Source organism: Salmo salar, chromosome 08, assembly GCF_965601325.2.
Source record: "Salmo salar chromosome 08, fSalSal1, whole genome shotgun sequence".
Lineage (NCBI taxonomy): Eukaryota > Metazoa > Chordata > Actinopteri > Salmoniformes > Salmonidae > Salmo > Salmo salar.
Genome location: NC_138298.1, coordinates 17,410,460 through 17,428,910, shown reverse-complemented (window position 1 = coordinate 17,428,910; position 18,451 = coordinate 17,410,460). Strand labels below are relative to the sequence as shown.

The window sequence follows — 18,451 nt, the reverse complement described above, 5'->3', positions numbered from 1 at the left end:
TTTTTTTGTTGTTATTCTGTCTCTCACTGTTCAAATAAACCTACCATTAAAATGATAGACTGATCATTTCTTTGTCAGTGGGCAAACGTACAAAATCAGCAGGGGATCAAATACTTTTTTCCCTTACTGTATTGGTTATAAAGCGCTGTTGGGATGTAGAATAGGGTGAGATCAGTTACCATCTTACCTCAATTAGCCACGAAATCCCTAGTTTGAAAGTGACAAACAGTTTTCTGGAAGCTGTGCTGCGCCATTTTCCCTACATTTCTCCCCACGTGGACCAGCCCCCTAGCAAATCGAGATCCAGCCAATGATATTCACCCCCTCGATGTTTTTTGAGTGATAGCTAGCAAGAATCACACACAGCAGAACAAGAGAGAGAGCAATGACGTGAATTGAACATACACTATATACACAAAAGTATGTTGACACCCCTTCAAATTAGTGGATTTGGCTATTTCAGCCACACCCGTTGCTGACAGGTGTACAAAATTGAGCACGCAGCAATGCAATCTCCATAAACAAACATTGGCAGTTGAATGGCCTTACTGAAGAGCTCAGTGTCATTCATTATGGCACCGTCATAGGACGCCACCTTTCCAACAAGTCAATTTGTAAAATTTTTGCCCTGTTGGAGCTGCCCCGGTCAACAGCAAGTGCTGTTATTGTGAAGTGGAAACGTCTAGGAGCAACAACGACTCAGCCGCGAAGTGGTAGGCCACACAAGCTAACAGAACGGAAAGCTTAACGCTACAGCATACAATGACATTCTAGATGATTCTGTGCTTCCAGCTTTGTGGCAACAGTTTGGGAAAGGCCCTTTCCTATTTCTGCATGACAATGCCCCCGTGCACAAAGCGAGATCCATACAGAAATGGTTTCTTAAGATCGGTGTGGAAGAACTTGACTGGTCTGCTCAGAGAACTGACCTCAACCACATCGAACACCTTTGGGATGAATTGGTACACAGACTGTGAGCCAGGACTAATCGCCCAACATCAGTGCCCGACCTCACTAATGCTTGTGGCTGAATGGAATTAAGTCCCCGCAGCGATGTTCCAACATGGAAAGCCTTCCCAGAAGTGGAGGCTGTTATAGCAGCAAAGGGGGGACCAACTCCATATTAATGCCCATGATTTTGGAATGAGATGTTCGACAAGCAGGTGTCCACATAATTTAGGTCATGTGAGGTAGTACGCAATTTTCGGGGACCACTTCTGGCTCGTGGGCTACTTTCAGAAGAACTGGCTAAAAAGAATAATGAAAGTCTTAGAATTAAAAGTCCCATTTTGTGTTTATTAAACAAACAAGTTTTAAATACTCCATATGAAAACCACAAATACACGTCTCAACTAAAAATCTGCATGAACTTGATAAACTGCATATATTTTCTCATTAAAAGTGTCTTGGGGGAAAAATTAAGTAGTTGAATGGAAGTAATGAAATCGGAATTTGTGAACATCATATAGCCTACACCAGGACTCTCCAACCCTGTTCCTTCGAGAGCTATCGTCCTGTAGGTTCACTCCAACCCTAATCTAGCACAACTGATTCTAATAATTAGCTGGTTGATAAGCTGAACCAGGCTCGATACAAGTAGGGTTGGAGCAAAAACCTACAAGAGACCCCTGGCCTACACAGTACAAACACAATATGTAGCAGGCTTTTTAGGCTTATAAACTGTATGCCTTATATAATCAGAAAATGTCTGGTTGCAATATTCTACCCAGGAATATTCAACACTGAAATGTGTTACTCTCGTTATTCCAAACACATCTATGGATCTATTCTGCTGACAACAATGAAAATCAATCTTTGTCTTTAATACAGGGCTTGATCTAAACGTCAGAAGCCATCGGGTGGAATGGTTACTTTCTATATTATAGAGTGGAATGGTTTTTTTGCTGGTGTATCCTGAGGTAGCTCCTCTCTGAAAAACTCTTACTACAATGCGTACAAGCAAACGGCCTTTCTCCCGTGTGGACCTTCAGGTGCATCTTCAGCTGGTGCTGGCGGGAGAACCTTTTCTCACACTGGGGGCAGCTGTAGGGTTTCTCCCCTGTATGGACCCTCTGGTGCCTCTTCAGGTTGCCAGCCTGGGCAAAGCTCATGTGACATTGGGTACAGCTGAAGGGTTTTACCCCTGTGTGGACCCTCTGGTGCCTCTTCAGGTCACCAGCCTGGGCGAAGCGCATGTGACACTGGGTACAGCTGAAGGATTTCACCCCTGTGTGGACCCTCTGGTGGATCTCCACATTCTGGGGGCAAGGGGAGTGGGTTGTGACATTTGGATTCATCTCTAAGCTTTCCCTATAATCTAAGAAATCTCTACCTTGTGAGTGTCCTTCTCCTGAGGGAGTCTCGTCTACATTCCATGTGGGAGGAGCGTCTCCCTCCACTTTCACAGTCACCTCATCTACCACTATAACCTCCCCTTTCTTATCTAGGGACCCTTCAGAGTATACACTACTACTGTACCGGTTCCAGTCCCCTCTAGACAGATCATTCTGTGTCTCTAAACCCAAGGATATGTTGCCAGGGTCCATCTCTGTAGCGTAAGAACAAGACAGATCATCACCTCCAGTGTCTAACGTGTCACCATCACCACAAGAATGAACCATCCCCTGGCTCTGGTAAAATACTGGTAGGTATTCTGAGCCAGGAGCAGGAGGACAACCCAGTGGCCCTAGTCTCTCTGGGTCTGATCGGTGGTCAGATCCTGTGCGTAAGAGCCTGTGTGTTACAGTTAAAGTCTCTGTGTCTGTCGCTGACTTGAGGATGGCGTTCGGCGTTCCACTGACCTCCGTGATGCTGCGTCGAGTCCTGACCTGCGGTGCGACGAAGGTGGCGAGGTCCTCCGTGGCTACAGGGAGCGCCACTCCAGTCTCTGCACCCGTCTGGATGTCTCTGCTGTGTCTTGAGTTCTCCTCTCCTTCAGTCTTCTCCTGCTTGACCCCAGGTCCTGCAGCCTCTGCTGACTGACACAAAAAGAGAGAAGGTTATTACCTGTACAGTGGAATTGGATAACAATGTCGTAGGGCTCTCACATGCTGAGGATGTACATGTAAGCAAATTAATAGATGAGGGAGCCTTTCTGAAATAAAAGGGCAATGTTTGACGAACTGTCATTTTCAATGTCACACTATGACACAAACCTCTATCACGATAACATGCTGGGTTGAGGATCCACTCCCCTCATCTATAGCTATGGGTTGGTCATCTCTCCACGCATTGTGTTCCGCTGGCTTCACAAAGCTCTTAAGGCCTCCAGTGAGATGTCCTTCACCTAAGAGAGTGATTGGGGAAAAAGGGGTGGTTAAGTTAGGTACTGTCAATGCTCAACGCTATATTGAACACTGTTTACAATTGGCAAGGATGTAAGGTAACACTTCTCATAACGTCAAGATATACTATTGATGGATTGATTATGTTCCATGCATCATATTCTTTTAATTGAGTATGATAATAGGAATCTCAGTAAATCAACAATCTGGTTAGAATATGATATTGTCTTTGTGCAAGAATCATTTGTTCTTCATTGACCTACCTGGTAAAAAAAAAAAAGCTAAACAAAAAAAAAGCTAGATAGCCTACACCAGGACTCTCCAACCCTGTTCCAATCCGATCCTATTCCACCTTTGATTCCCATCCTTGTGATTGAATAACGACTGGTATTCAAACTCATTAAAAAAGGAGAAATGTTCCAAGACCCAATTCTACGTAACACAACTGAACACATGCACAGAGGGGAAAGGGGCGATAGCCTCAGACTTCTGCAAAATGTACCTCTTGCCATTCCTCTGTATCGGTCGAGGATCTTGACACTACTGGGACGACTAGTGAGGACGCGCTCTCGCATTGTCTTCTCTGCGCGCTCCCGTGCCACCTTCAGTTCCAGTAGCTGCAGTTTTCTCCGCAATGCCCTGTTTTCTTTCTGGCTTTGAGTTATTTCCAAACGAAACACTGCATAGTCGTCGTCTACGAGTTTACATATCTCTGCAACGGCTGAATTCGCTAGCACCTCCATGATGGAGGCTAATTGAGTGTGAAAAACCATACAGTTAGCCATTGTTAGCTAACGTTAGCAGATAGCTAGGTAGCGTTACCTAGATAACATCTATCAACCAAGTCCTATTTCCAACGCGAATCAAACATTACCTGGGGAAAGTATTAATCATATTTTGAGTTCCAAGGTGTTAAAACAGGTCTAAATAACACCAATAAAAATGCTAACGTGGAAAATATTCTTGGTTACTGTTCTTTTCCGTTTACACTAAAGAGAAAGGATCTTATTGGTTGGCGTAATAGCTGAAAGGGTGTGGTTAAAGTGATACGTAATCCTCGCTGTTCTCTGAAGTACTGTACTGGTTATTACATAATGGCGTCTTTCTGCAAGCACACACTCAGCCATGTTGGTCAAAGCCCAAGGTGAAATTGTAAGAGTTTTGGATAAACGAGAAAAAAATCAGGTCGTCTGTGGTAAACACAGGTTTTAGGAGATCTTATACGTCTTCTATGAGATGTTCTTCATCAGCCAACGTAACTTTTTGTGAATTTTGAAGCATTTGAGATGTTAAAACATTTATGTAATCAACGCACGCACATAAAGACTTCACAATTCATAAAGGTAATATTAACTGACTGATATTATCTCATGGGTCGTTCCATGTCATTTCAGCAAGCCATTTTAGGCTGTCCTGAAATCGTTTCTGTAGTTAGAAACAAGATTACCATTCCTGCAACATTATTTTGATGAAATATAATTTGAAATTAAAGCAATTGATGGCACCCAAATTGGCCATTTTAATTTATAGGACTCATATAATATTCAATAAACATAGTACCTAACATCCGATTTGAACCCAACTTTTTTTCTAACTCTAACCACGTTTCCATCCACAGTTGTATTCGAGTAAAATTATACCATATAAAAAAAATCACAACAGCTGTGATGGAAACAGGAAGTTTCGGTACAATTTTATAATTTTGTATTTATTTATTTATTTCACCTTTATTTAACCAGGAAGGCTAGTTGAGAACAAGTTCTCATTTGCAACTGCGACCTGGCCAAGATAAAGCATAGCAATTCGACACATACAACAACACAGAGTTTCACATGGAATAAACAAAACATACAGTCAATAATACAGTAGAACAAAAGAAAACAAAAAGTCTATATACAGTGAGTGCAAATGAGGTAAGTTAAGGCAATAAATAGGCTATGGTGGCGAAGTAATTACAATATAGCAATTAAACACTGGAATGGTAGATGTGCAGAAGATGAATGTGCAAGTAGAGATACTTGGGTGCAAAGGAGCAAGATAAATACATAAATACAGTATGGGGATGAGGTAGGTAGATAGATGGGCTGTTTACAGATGGGCTATGTACAGGTGCAGTGATCTGTGAGCTGCTCTGACACCTGGTGCTTAAAGCTAGTGAGGGAGATATGAGTCTCCAGCTTCAGAGATTTTTGCAGTTTGTTCCAGTCATTGGCAGCAGAGAACTGGAAGGAAAGACGACCAAAGGAGGAATTGGCTTTGGGGGTGACCAGTGAGATATACCTGCTGGAGCGCGTGCTACAGGTGGGTGCTGCTATGGTGACCAGTGAGCTGAGATAAGGGGGGACTTTACCTAGCAGGGTCTTGTAGATGACCTGGAGCCAGTGGGTTTGGCGACGAGTATGAAGCGAGGGCCAGCCAACGAGAGCATACAGGTCGCAATGGTGGGTAGTATATGGGGCTTTGGTGACAAAACGGATGGCACTGTGATAGACTGCATCCAGTTTTTTGAGTAGAGTGTTGGAGGCTATTTTATAGATGACATCACCGAAGTCGAGGATCGGTAGGATGGTGAGTTTTACGAGGGTATGTTTGGCAGCATGAGTGAAGGATGCTTTGTTGCGATATAGGAAGCCGATTCTAGATTTAATTTTGGATTGGAAATGCTTAATGTGAGTCTGGAAGGAGAGCTTACAGTCTAACCAGACACCTAGGTATTTGTAGTTGTCCACGTATTCTAAGTCAGAGCCGTCCAGAGTAGTGATGCTGGACGGGCGAGCAGGTGCGGGCAGTGATCGATTGAATAGCATGCATTTAGTTTTACTTGCATTTAAGAGCAGTTGGAGGCCACGGAAGGAGAGTTGTATGGCATTGAAGCTCGTCTGGAGGTTAGTTAACACAGTGTCCAAAGAGGGGCCAGAAGTATTCAGAATGGTGTCGTCTGCGTAGAGGTGGATAAGAGAATCACCAGCAGCAAGAGCAACATCATTGATGTATACAGAGAAGAGAGTCGGCCAATTGCCGACAGATCATTTGTTCGTTTAACATGGTGGGATCTTTTTGTGTCATTAAAATGAATTATACCAGGAAATGCGGCAGAAACAACTTTATGCACAAATATTAATATAATAACTATCATAACAAAGTAAATTCGGAGTCACGCGATGATATGGTGTGTGGTCCTCCCACTACGTCTCGGGAAACCATGCAGTTTATTAAACTACAGATTAAATAAATTATACTGAACTTCACAGGGTGGTGAAAGTGCACAGTGATACAGTAAATTTGAATAACAAATACAAATATTCTGGCTCTTATCCATAATAATATCGTCATGTAGACTCACTAGCCTACTCGCACTGTACGTAAATCCGAGACACTCCAAATAGTATGAAATGTTACGTTTCTTATGGTATGTATTCATGTGTGGATTTCTATCACCCATTTCTTGTGATATGTTATGAATGACATGTTATGAATTTGCAAAAACGTACACTACCGGTCAAACGTTTTAGAATACCTACTCATTCAAGGGTTTTTCTTTATTCTTTATTTGGGTTAGGGAAAGGGTTAGCTAACATGCTAAGTAGTTGCAAAGTAGCTAAAAAAGAATAAGTAGTTGAAAAGTTGCTAATTAGCTAAAATTGTCTGTGATAATATTTGAATTCACAACCTTTGGGTTGCTAGACGTTCTGGTTATATGCCCACCCATTGCCTTAAGTAACCATCTGGTTACTGTAACCATACCAAAAGTAACACATCATACTAAATGGGGTGTCTCGGATTTACTTACAGAATAATACAAAATGCTCTGAAACCAGGTAGGTATACATTATCAGTTCTCTATGTCTTACAAGTAGTATGGAGTTTTATTTATTTTACCAGGCAAGTCAGTTAAGAACAAATTCTTATTTTCAATGACAGCTTAGGAACAGTGCCTTGTTTAGGGGCAGAATGACAAATTCGTACCTTGTCAGCTCGGGGATTTGATCTTGCAACCTTTCGGTTACTAGTCCAACGCTCTAACCACTAGGCTACGCTGCCGCCCCAGTTGTGGCATGGAGTATTGTTTCTTCATCCTATGTAATGTATTACTGAATTTGCTGATGTTTTTTTCCCCCTCTTCTGAGAAATTAGTCAGTAACCACGTTTCCATCCAACCATTTCATGCAGATTAATTACCTGACGCATGAAAAAATAAACTACGGGCTGATGGAAACATAAAATGCCGATACAATTTTATTAATGCCGACAGACAATTTATTCCTTCAACATGGTGGGATCTTTTTGTGTCAGTTAAATAAATTATGTGAGAAATGGCGGTGGAAACACCTTTATGCGCAAATATTGATATAATAACTATCATATCGAAGTAAACTTGGAGTCATCGATGATATGTTGTGTTGTTGTGTTGTCACTACGACTCGGGAAGGCATGTAGTGTATTAGCAGTGGTGGAAAAAGTGCCCAATTGTCATACTTGAGTAAAAGTATAGATACCTTAATAGAAAATGATTCAATTATAAGTGAAAGTCACCCAGTAAAATACTACTTGAGTACAATGATACAGGTATTTGGTTTTAAATACACTTAAGTATGAAAATGTAATTGCTAAAATATACTTAAGAATTGAAAAATGAAGTACAAATGATTTCAAATTCCTTATATTAAGAAAACCAGACAGCACCATTTTCTTGTTTTTTAAATTTACAAATAGCAAGGGCCACACTCCAACAATCAGACATAATTTACAAATGAAGCATGCGTGTTTAGTGAGTCCACCAGATCAGAGGCAGTGGGCATGACCAGGGATGTTCTCTTGATACGTGCGTGAATTGGACCATTTCCCTGTCCTGCTAAGCATTCAAAATGGAATGAGTACTTTTGGGTGTCAGGGAAAATGTATGGAGTAAAAAGTACACTATTTTCTTAAGGAATGTAGTGAAGTAAAGTAGTCAAAAATATCAATAGTAAAGTAAAGTACAGCTACCCTCCAAAACTACTTAAGTAGTACTTTAAAGTATTTTTTACTTAAGTACTTTACACCAATGTTTGTTAGTCTACAGATTAAATAAATGAACTTCACAGAGTGGTGAATGTGCAAGGGAATGAGCATCATGCTCCTTTCCAATAAATATTGAGGGTCTTATTCTGGTGAGAAATTCTGGTGTCTGTAACCATTTAGAGATAGCCTACTTAAAACAAGTTGTTGTTTCATTTTATTATAATTGTATTAATTATTCATCGTCTTTTTAGGTCTTATCAATAGCCTAGCGAATTTAAACTTTCTTATTGACAACATTTGGCATATCCATGGCTCAGACATAATTAATGCATTTCAGTGTGAATGCTATGTTTAACATTATTAACTGGGTGGTTCGAGTCCTGAATGCTGATTGGCTGACAGCCGTGGTATATCAGACCATATACCACGGGTATGGCAAAACACTTATTTTTACTGTTCTAATTCCGTTGGATAAACAGTTTATAATAGCAATAAGGCACCTCGGGGGTTTGTGATATATGGCCAATATACCACGGCTAAGGACTGTATCCAGGCACTCCGCATTGCATCACGCATAAGAACAGCCCTTAGCCATGGTATATTGGCCATATACCACACCCCCTCGGGCCTTATTGCTTAAATATATTTCCATATCGAAACCATGCAATTACTCAGAACAATGTGGACTGCAAACATGTTAAACATATTTAGCAAATATGGCATAGGCCTACATTGAATTATTTTTGTTTCTGTAGGCTATTTAACAAACTAGGCTATAACGGTCTAACGTTAGAATTGGAGTTGATGAGAATGCAATACATAAAAGACCATAAAAACACAACTTGAAGCAACCACATATTTAGCCATGGAGTACGTTCTGATTGGCCAGTGAAGGGTCGTCACTACTTACCACAGATCCAAAGTCATAAACCCCTCTCTATTTCTACAATTTGTCTTCTTAAAATCTGATTTTAAACCTAACTCTAATCTTAATCACACTGCTAACCTTTTGCCTAACCTTAAAGCTGCAATATGTAGCTTTTTGTGCTACCCCACCAAATTCACATAGAAATGTGAGTTATATATATGTCATTCACATCGAAAGCAAGTCTAAGAATCTGTAGATCTGTTCTATGTGCGCTGTTTCTATACTTCCCATTCTTAAGTTTCATTTTTGTGTCTTACTTTCGGTTTCATACACCAGCTGAAAATACAATATTTTGGGTTATTGAAAATATATTTCACAGCAGTTTAAATGGTACAATGATTCTCTATGTGCCAAAACAAGCAGTGTAAACTGAAATTAGGCAAACTATTACAATTTTCACAACCAGGAAATGGCAAAGCGATTTCTGCATATTGCACCTTTAAATTAAGACCAAAAAGCACATTTCTGTTTTCATTCATTTTTACAATATAGCCAATTTTGTTGTGGTTGTGGCTAATGTAACTAGTGACAACTGGGGTCAAGCCTCAACACCTACATCTTGTTTATTCATCAAAACCCAGCCTTTTCACACCAGCTACTGTGCCCATAATTCCAACTGTGAAATAAAATAAATATTTGACACACCCCTGAACCTATAGCACTACCACCCCAGCCTCGCTAAGATTTACCATTAGGTTTGTTAAAATAGAGCCCCATATCTACTATGATCAGTATCTTTCAAGCTGAGAGCAGACTTTTTTTGTTGTTGAACAGTATCTTAGCAAGCAAATAATAGAATTAATGACTTTATTCCATCTACATCACCTTAGTAAGGTAAATATTCAACAGTCTTTGTTCTAGCATAGGTTTACTGTCTCTGTAAAAACAGGTATTTGTTTAGGCCCGTTTCAAATGACAAGCTAACAAAGTGTTAATAAGGGGTATGTGAGTAATTACCTTCTTACCCAAAGACCCTTCACATGTACATCTCAAGCCACACTGCTACGATTTATCCCCATTGTGGACACTCCTATGTCTGAGAAGGCTACACAAGAAGGAGAAGCTCTTGTAACATAGTTTGCACTTGAAGGACCTCTCCTTGGTGTGAACAGTCTGGTGCATATTCACAGTACACATCAGTAAAGTGCTTACCAAACATGGGGTAGGCGTACAGCTTGTCGGCCTTCCTAATGCTCGACCTCCCACGTTGTGACCCAATGACACCAGAGGAGGGAGAAGCAGGAAACACCACCCTCAGGTGGTTAGTCTTTGAGCTCCCTCCTTGACCTCTAGACATTGTTTTGGGTGTTGTTGGGATTGTGTGCTGTGTTGTAGGCTAGGTAACTTTCGTGTCCATATGTGAATTAAATATGTTTTGGTTCGACAGAGAACTGAAACTCAGTCCCTACAATGATACAAAAATAAGCAAGTAAGTCAGCACAGAGTCAATTTTGTATTTAATTTAAAACAAATAGTCCTACACTCATAACGTGAAGTTCAGTACTTTTATTGCACAAAATGTTACATGTGACAAGTAAAAAGAAAACAAGTAGAATAACTTTTCTCACTATGGTAACACTTTACCGTACATCTAGTACCCTCGCTTTGATAAAATACATTTTAGAATACTTTGGAAAAGGATAAAACATTACATTGCACACAAACAGGACAAGGTTGTCACTTTACATCAGCGAAGCACTTTTACAGACACCATATCATCTACTCTGCCTCATCACACTCATTTCCTCAGTTTACCTCCTCGAGTTCCCTACTACATCCCAAACGAACTAGTACTAAATCATCAAATCAAATTATATTGGTCACATACACGTGTTTAGCAATGTTATTGCGGGTGTAGCGAAATGCTTGTAAATGCTTGCACTACATTACATGTCCCTATACTCTAGACATGGGTCGTGTGCATTTTCTGCTGGTGTATCCTGACGTGTCTCCTCTCTGAGAACCTCTTCCCGCAGTGCGTACAGGCGAGCGGCCTCTCCCGTGTGGACCTTCAGGTGCACTTTCATATTGTGCTGGTGGGAGAACCTTTTCTCACACTGGGGGCAGCTGTAGGGTTTCTCCCCTGTGTGGACCCTCTGATGCCTCTTCAGGTGGGTCGATCTGGAGAAACGGGCCCGGCACAGGTGGCAGCCGAACGGTTTCTCCCCTGTGTGTATCCTCTGGTGGATCTCCACCTGTTTGGGGAAACTGAAAGCTTTCCCACAGAACGAACACGGGAAGCGCTTTTCTTTACCGATTCCGTCTCTACTACTGTCATTTGTCAATGGGCTTGTGTAGCCATTTAGTGTTGAAGCATTGTCTGAGGTCTGGTTTAACTTAAGGAGAGTGTGAGGAGGATGAAGGCCAGGGAGTGTCTGTGTTGTCACAGCGTTCATGTTCCAGTTGATGGATCCTATAGAAGGCAGGCTGAAGGCAGCATCTGTTAGGGGGTTAACCTGAGGCTCCATCAGTCTCTCTGAATCACAACTATAGGAGCAGGACGGAGCATCGCTAGCCGAGTCTGTGTCTGTTCTCTCCAACCGCATACGGACACCTCCCCGTCCCCGCAGACCAAATCTACGCCTCGCTGTGGTCTCAGCCAGTCTGTTGTCATGGAGACTAAGTTCAGTTGTGGTTTTGTGTTCGGCTGTTTGTTTCTGGTTAACAGTGTTGATCCCAGGCCCAGAGTTGAGGACGCTGTCCCATCCACAGACCTCGACTATGTCGCTACTGGACCTGGCCTGCTCAGTGACGTTCTCCCCTGGGCCCTTGACTGCACCGGTCTGGCAATCCAAAATGGCCGTCCAGTCTCCTCTGTTAACTTCCAGCCAACCACCTGCAGGAAGAGTTAATAAAACAGAATATAAGAATATTTGGAAGATAAATACACAACGCAGAGAATGAGCGGACGAGAGTAAATAGTTGGTCTTCAGTTCAACAGCTGCTAGAATCTGTGGAATGTCAGTCCTGCACTCAGAGCTACGAGTGCCATGTTTTCAATGGTCTGTACATCGAGTCTGGAGCAGGATACTTGTTATTTGGCCATTGGCCCAGTTGTACGGCAAGGACTTCTGATTGGTCAACCCCACGCTAGGGTGGAGGGTTATGAATGGCCTCCTGTTCCTTTGTTCTGTGGAGAAAAGCTGAGGACAGGGGAGACTGAACATCTACCTCCCAGCAAAACATCTATGATTGGTCCTCTTTGAATAAACCTATTTGTCTCGCCGATTTGCTTTGGGGTTTGTGTTATTGAAGAATAACATCAACTGCTAACAAGACTTTACAAACGTGGCAGAGAAAACATAACGTTATGACTATAACTACTGTTCCCTGAAGGAGTGAAACTGGATTTATTCCCTAAATTTAATACCGCTCTTCACCAAGCCCAGGAATGGGCAATGCAGGGCCAAACGGGTGTTGTACCTAATTTCTCTCCTTCAGGGAACAGTATTATAGACATAACATTACATTCCCTTTCAGTCAGTCCAATTCGGAATAGCATACTATGGGGAAATATAATCACGCCTTAAGCCGACCCCAACAGATACTAAATGAAACAGCTCATGGCAGACCACCCACAGCGTGCTGCCTAGTTATTTCCCATCCCAGCCATAAGCACATTGTGGGCTACACTGGAGCAGTGACATCCAAGCGATTTTTTTTTTTTAAAGTGTGGTGATGCCCAACTCGCCGTGGCACAAATATCTCCTCTAGTCAACCTTTTAACCTCTCTGGTATCATTGGGACGCTAGCGTCCCACCTCGACAACAGCCAATGAAATTGCAGGTCGCCAAATTCAAACAACAGAAATCCCATAATAAAAATTCCTCAAACATACAAGTATTAAACACCATTTTAAAGATAAACTTCTTGTTAACCCAACCACAGTGTCAGATTTCAAAAAGGCTTTACGGCGAAAGCACACCATGCGATTATGTTAGGACAGCGCCTAGCCACAAAACACCATACAGCCATTTTCCAGCCAAGGAGAGGACTCACAAAAGTCAGAAATTGCGATTAAATTAATCACTTACCTTTGATGATCTTCATCTGGTGGCACTCCCAGGACTCCATGTTACACAATAAATGTTTGTTTTGTTCGATAATGTCCCTCTTTATGTCCAAAAACCTCAGTTTTGTTGGTGTGTTTAGTTCAGTAATCCAAAAGGCACAAAGCGCGCTCTCAACACCCAGACGAAAAGTTTTTAAAAGTACAATAAAAGTTCGTAGAAACATGTCAAACGATGTTTAAAATCAATCCTCGAGTTGTTTTTGTCATAAATAATCAATAATATTTCAACCTGACAAAAGCTTCATCAATAGAAAAGCAGAAACAAGAAAAGGCACGCTCCCGATCACACGCTGGACTCATGTCTGGAAATTTCCACTGTCCATTCACTGAAAGTGCTGCATCTCCCGCATTTTTCAGAGTAAAAGCCTGAAACAATGCCTAAAGACTAGCCACATGTAGAAGAAGCAATAGAGATCGTGAACTGGGTCCTAAGTCTTTGTATGGTGGAAAAACAGCCTTTCAAAATAATAGTACTTCCTGGATGGATTTTCCTCAGGTTTTCGCCTGCCATATCAGTTCTGTTATACTCACAGACATTATTTTAACAGTTTTGGAAGCTTTAGAGTGTTTTCTATCCAAATCTACCAATTATATGCATATCCTAGCTTCTGGGCCTGAGTAGCAGGCAGTTTAATTTGGGCATGCTTTTCATCCAAAATTGCTAATGCTGCCCCCTACTCTAGTGAAGTTAAACAATGCCCAATATGCTGCCAGACCCCTTGTCAAGTAGGAGCTGCCACAGCTAGGTAACCCTTGCCGCTATATGCCAGGGAGATAGCCTCCACAACCCAGTGGGAGAGAGAGTGTTTAGAGAGCGCCCTGCCGCGAGCTGGATTAGCAACACATACAAAAAGCTGGTCACATAACTGGATATCCCAGGTCAGTTCAAAGTACGTGCGTAAATCCCACACCGGACATGTAACCTCTTTTGCTTTTCAGAAGCAAAATGAGGAAGCGAAAAGGGAAATAGCTCAAAAGCTAAAAGGACCTGTAGAACATGACTTTCAGGGCGAAGGCCGCATTGTCAACCTTTGCCGCCCAGGGCGAACTGAGTCCAAGAAGAGTGTACGGATAACGCGTGGAAGTCCCCAACAAGTTTAACTGAGGCCAAAGCCATGAGTATAGATCTTTTGTAGAAGAGGATCTTCAGATCCACCGACTCCAGAGGCTCAAAGAGGGCCGCACATAGTGCCTCCAAAACCAGAGCCAAGTCCCATGTGGGCACAATAGGTTTAGAGACCAGTCTGAGACGACGTACAACTTTCAGGAACCGCACAATCGGGGGGTGGGCCCCCAGTGAGGCTCCGTCAATTCCCACATGACAGGCTGAGATGGCGGCCATGTACACTTTTAATGTTGAGAATGCCCACCCCTGCTCGAAATGCTCCTGTAGGAACATAAGGATGTCCCTCAAAGAGCACTGATAAGGAACAAGACCTTTATCTAGGCCCCAGAATTCAAACACTAACCACTTATATGCATACAGCCCTGTTGTGGAGAGCACCCTTGCAGACTGAATGGTAGCAATAACATTTGGCGGTAAACCTCTAGCCATCAGATTGGCCCTCTCAGGGGCCAGGCCCATTGAACAGAATATCCGGCCTCCCGTGCCAAACCTGTCTGTGTGCCTGGGACAAGGCCACTGGTGCACCAAAGCGATTGTTTCCAACTGGGCACTCTGGTCCCTCAATGACAAAAATAGATGACACTGTGCGTTTTCCGGCAATGTTGACCCTAATCTCCACTCCTGAGTGCCAAGTACACCGTCAGAAGTTACAGGTAATTGATAAGCCAGGCACTATGACACTGTCCGTACTTTCCGAATTGAGTAACCCATCGCACAGCACGCCCCCACCCCTGGGGGGATGAGTCTGTTGTGACCACCTTGCGGGACAACACCTGGGTCATGAGAACCCCTTTTGCGACAGTAGCTGGGGATCCCTCCACTGGGCCAGTGCCCAAAGGTATGTCGGGGACACTGGAATTGACCGGTTTAGGTGGCGAGATGCTTCCAAGCGTGTTGCTAGCACCCAGCACTGGAACAGCCGCATCAATAATAGTTTCAGGGGACTGACCACCATCATAGAAGCCATCATCCCCAGTAGGCGCAGGAACTGGTGAAAACGTACTGTGCGGCTCAACCGAATAAAACCTAGAGAATGAACATGGGGCACCAGCCTCGATGTGTGTAACACTGCTTGTTCCTTTGACTGCTATCAGCCAACTGTCTAGATAGGCCAACACCCTAAGCCCCTGATGGGTGCCTCCACCACCTGTGAAAAGACGCGAGGCGAGAGGGACAACCCTAACGGGAGTACCAAAAACTTGTAGGCTATCGCCTCATAATGGAACCTCAGGAACTTTGTGACTGGGGTACATGGGCACACGAAAGTACGCATCCTTTAGGCCGATAGTGGGTGAACCAATTGCCTGGACACATGGACAGTAAGAGCCACTGGTTTGTGAGCATTTTGAACTTGCGAACTCTGAGATGCTTGTTCAGGGCACGCATGTCTAGAATAGGGCTTAAACCACCGTCCCTTTTCGGAACCAGGAAATACAGACTGTACCACTGTCCTGTACCACTGTCCTGGGCTTCCAACAGAGGAACCATTCGTTCTGCCTGTTTCTGGAGCAGGGAGGATATTTCCTCCCTTAATACTGGCACTGAGGCCAGAGGAACAGTTGACGTGATGATGCCGCAAAAACGTGGGTGGGGATTCGTACAACGAGTTGTAGCCTGACATCAGTATTCGCATGATCCAGGGCAGATCAGGCAGCGAGTCTCCAGTAAAGTGCCATTTGAGGAGGCATGACGCCCCCAGTAGTGGCCGGGGAAAAATATGTTTCCACCACACTCGACAAACTTGTGGCTGAATGTGGAGGGACTGTTTTATTGAACTCACATGTGGAATACACTCTTAACATCCGCAAACAATGGGGTTGAAACAATATGTTTAGGTGGAAACGTTTGCCTGAAGTCTCCTTTCCTGCGGCTTGGCAGGACCATGTCGCCCCTGGAAGCGGTGCGGCGCTTGTGCCAGGCAGATTGGTGTTGCGCCTGTCAATCAGGCCGGGTTGGACCTGGTGCTGGGCCGGGCCCCTGGGACAGCCCGCTTAGCATCCCCAAAGAAGGGAGAAAAGTACGCCACGCCTCTTCCTGGCCTTGAACCAGCCCTGCATGGCCTCCAGGGCCAAACCAAATAACCCCGGAGGACAAATCGGCTCAGAGGTACATTTGTCTGTCCCGCTCTCTCAGAAAACGTCAAAGATGACAGTGTGCCACCACAGTAGCGCCCCTGCTCTTGCTGAGATCCAGAACGGTGCACCGGGACGTAAACAGAATGAAGTTGGCCGTAACACAAATCTCATCCAGGAGGATGAGGGCTCTCCTGCAGCCAAGGCCATGCCAAGCTCTGGCAGCAACTCTGTCTGGTAGACCTGCAGTAGAGTTATAGACAACAGGGATCAGCCACCCCCTCAGTGCAATACACCTTATCCAGCTGAAAAACGACAATGCTTGTTAGGGAGCGTAGGATTCGCATTAGCACACCCTTGTTAGCCAACAGGCTAAGTAGCCAGGTAGCTTGCTATAGACTGGAGGCGTGTGCACCAGCCCCACCCAATCCATCCCCTCCAGATCCATCAATGGGGCACACCAATGCAACATCAGCTGAGCTGAATGCGGGTTGGACCAGGTTGTCATCAATTCTTCAACGAAATCCAGAAACAGGGGCCGGTGGTGCTTGACTGTGGCAACCACAGGGGGCTGATACTTCCCACCGAACCTTGACTTTGCCACAGGTGTGAACATGGCCACTTCAACTCCAAAATGTATAGCCACCCTGCAGCACAATTCTATGAACAATGCGTTGGATACCAGGGTTATCCCGCTACTCACATAACGTTAGGGGGTGGCTGTCCGGGAACTAAGTCCTCTTCCGAGAAACTCCTGGAGCGTCCAGAACACCATGTCATCCGAAACCTGTGTCCTGTATGTCATCATGGGAGACAAACCAGCCGGCTCACTATCTCCTAGCTGGGAGGCTAGTTCCACCAAAGCCCCAAATCTCTCTCCGTTTCCTGCACCTCAGTCCCAGGCATCCAGCATCCGGCATCCGGGAAAGGAAAGTTGCCATCGGTAACGCCAAGCTTTCTCAAGAATGCGACATGTCTTGCCATGGAGTTTGCACGCAGTATGTGGCAATGCTCACACAGACTGGTTCAAGCGAGGGCCGCCTGAGCGTGTTCCAAGCCGAGACAAAATACACATAAATCGTGAGAATCTTTCAGAGAAATAGTATAACTGCATGACTGGGTGAATGAACACATCATCGCGTCGTCCGCTTTCTTAACCGTTTTAGTCATTTTCTTCCAGCAAATTGAAGAATAACTAATTGTTTGTGATTAGGAAACTTGTGAGAACAAATACAAACTAAGCACACAATAATGGGACAGTTTAGTTGGCGCAACGTAAGTCTCATTTTCCAATTGTTTGTTTTATTATCGTGAATCGTTCCTGTTCACACCGAGATGAAGAGCAGAATAATTGAAGGAAGGAATCTGTGCCTCATGTTTATCACCTGTGGAAGGCGGGGCTTCCAGCGAGGCACGGATTTCATTGGCCTTGTCAGGTGAGATTGTAGATTTTCAACCAAAGTCGCGAGAGTGCGACTCCCCATAGTATGTTGCACCGAAGTTGACTGACTGAAGGGAAACTCATACATATTTTGAGTCAATTAACTGGTCAAGTTCATACATTATAATGTGTGTTTTTGTATACAAACATAAGTTGTATTAATTTCATTTTATAAAAGAATAATAACCAGTTGCATCACTATTCTATATGTAGGCTATATGTATTACTAATCACATTGAAGATCTATTACTGTATGTAGGCTATATGTATTACTATTCCCATTGAAGATCTATTACTGTATGTAGGCTATATGTATTTCTCCCTTACCTTGCTCCCCTGTCTTTAGTCCACTCAGCAGGTCAATGCTCTCTGGTCCGTCTTCTATTGTCTCCTCTTTGACCAACAGCAGATCAGGCTTCCCATCCTCCATGTCTACTGACTGTAAGAAATACAGAGTGAGAGGATGTTGGATCCAGAAATCTGATATGAGCACCCTGCTATGGATCATCTTCTGATTGTGTAATGAG

At 43.5% G+C, this 18,451-nt stretch overlaps 1 protein-coding gene across 2 annotated transcripts in view; it reads right to left on the bottom strand.

The window, feature by feature from the left end:
- Window positions 1–1,275: 1,275 nt before the first annotated feature.
- LOC106610118 (uncharacterized) overlaps window positions 1,276–18,451 on the bottom strand; it is a 29,227-nt gene continuing 12,051 nt past the window's right edge. The window contains exons 5-7 of one of the 2 annotated variants that reach the window (XM_014209289.3): window positions 18,252–18,363; window positions 11,317–12,049; window positions 1,276–2,163 (exon numbers count right to left, since the gene is read on the bottom strand). In XM_014209289.3, the coding sequence (XP_014064764.3) occupies window positions 1,881–2,163; window positions 11,317–12,049; window positions 18,252–18,363 (1,128 nt within the window). In that variant the 3' untranslated portion in view covers window positions 1,276–1,880. Of the gene's footprint in view, window positions 2,979–3,155; window positions 3,287–3,786; window positions 4,295–11,316; window positions 12,050–18,251; window positions 18,364–18,451 lie in introns of those variants that run through there. The other variant, XM_014209279.3, reaches the window with a different exon arrangement.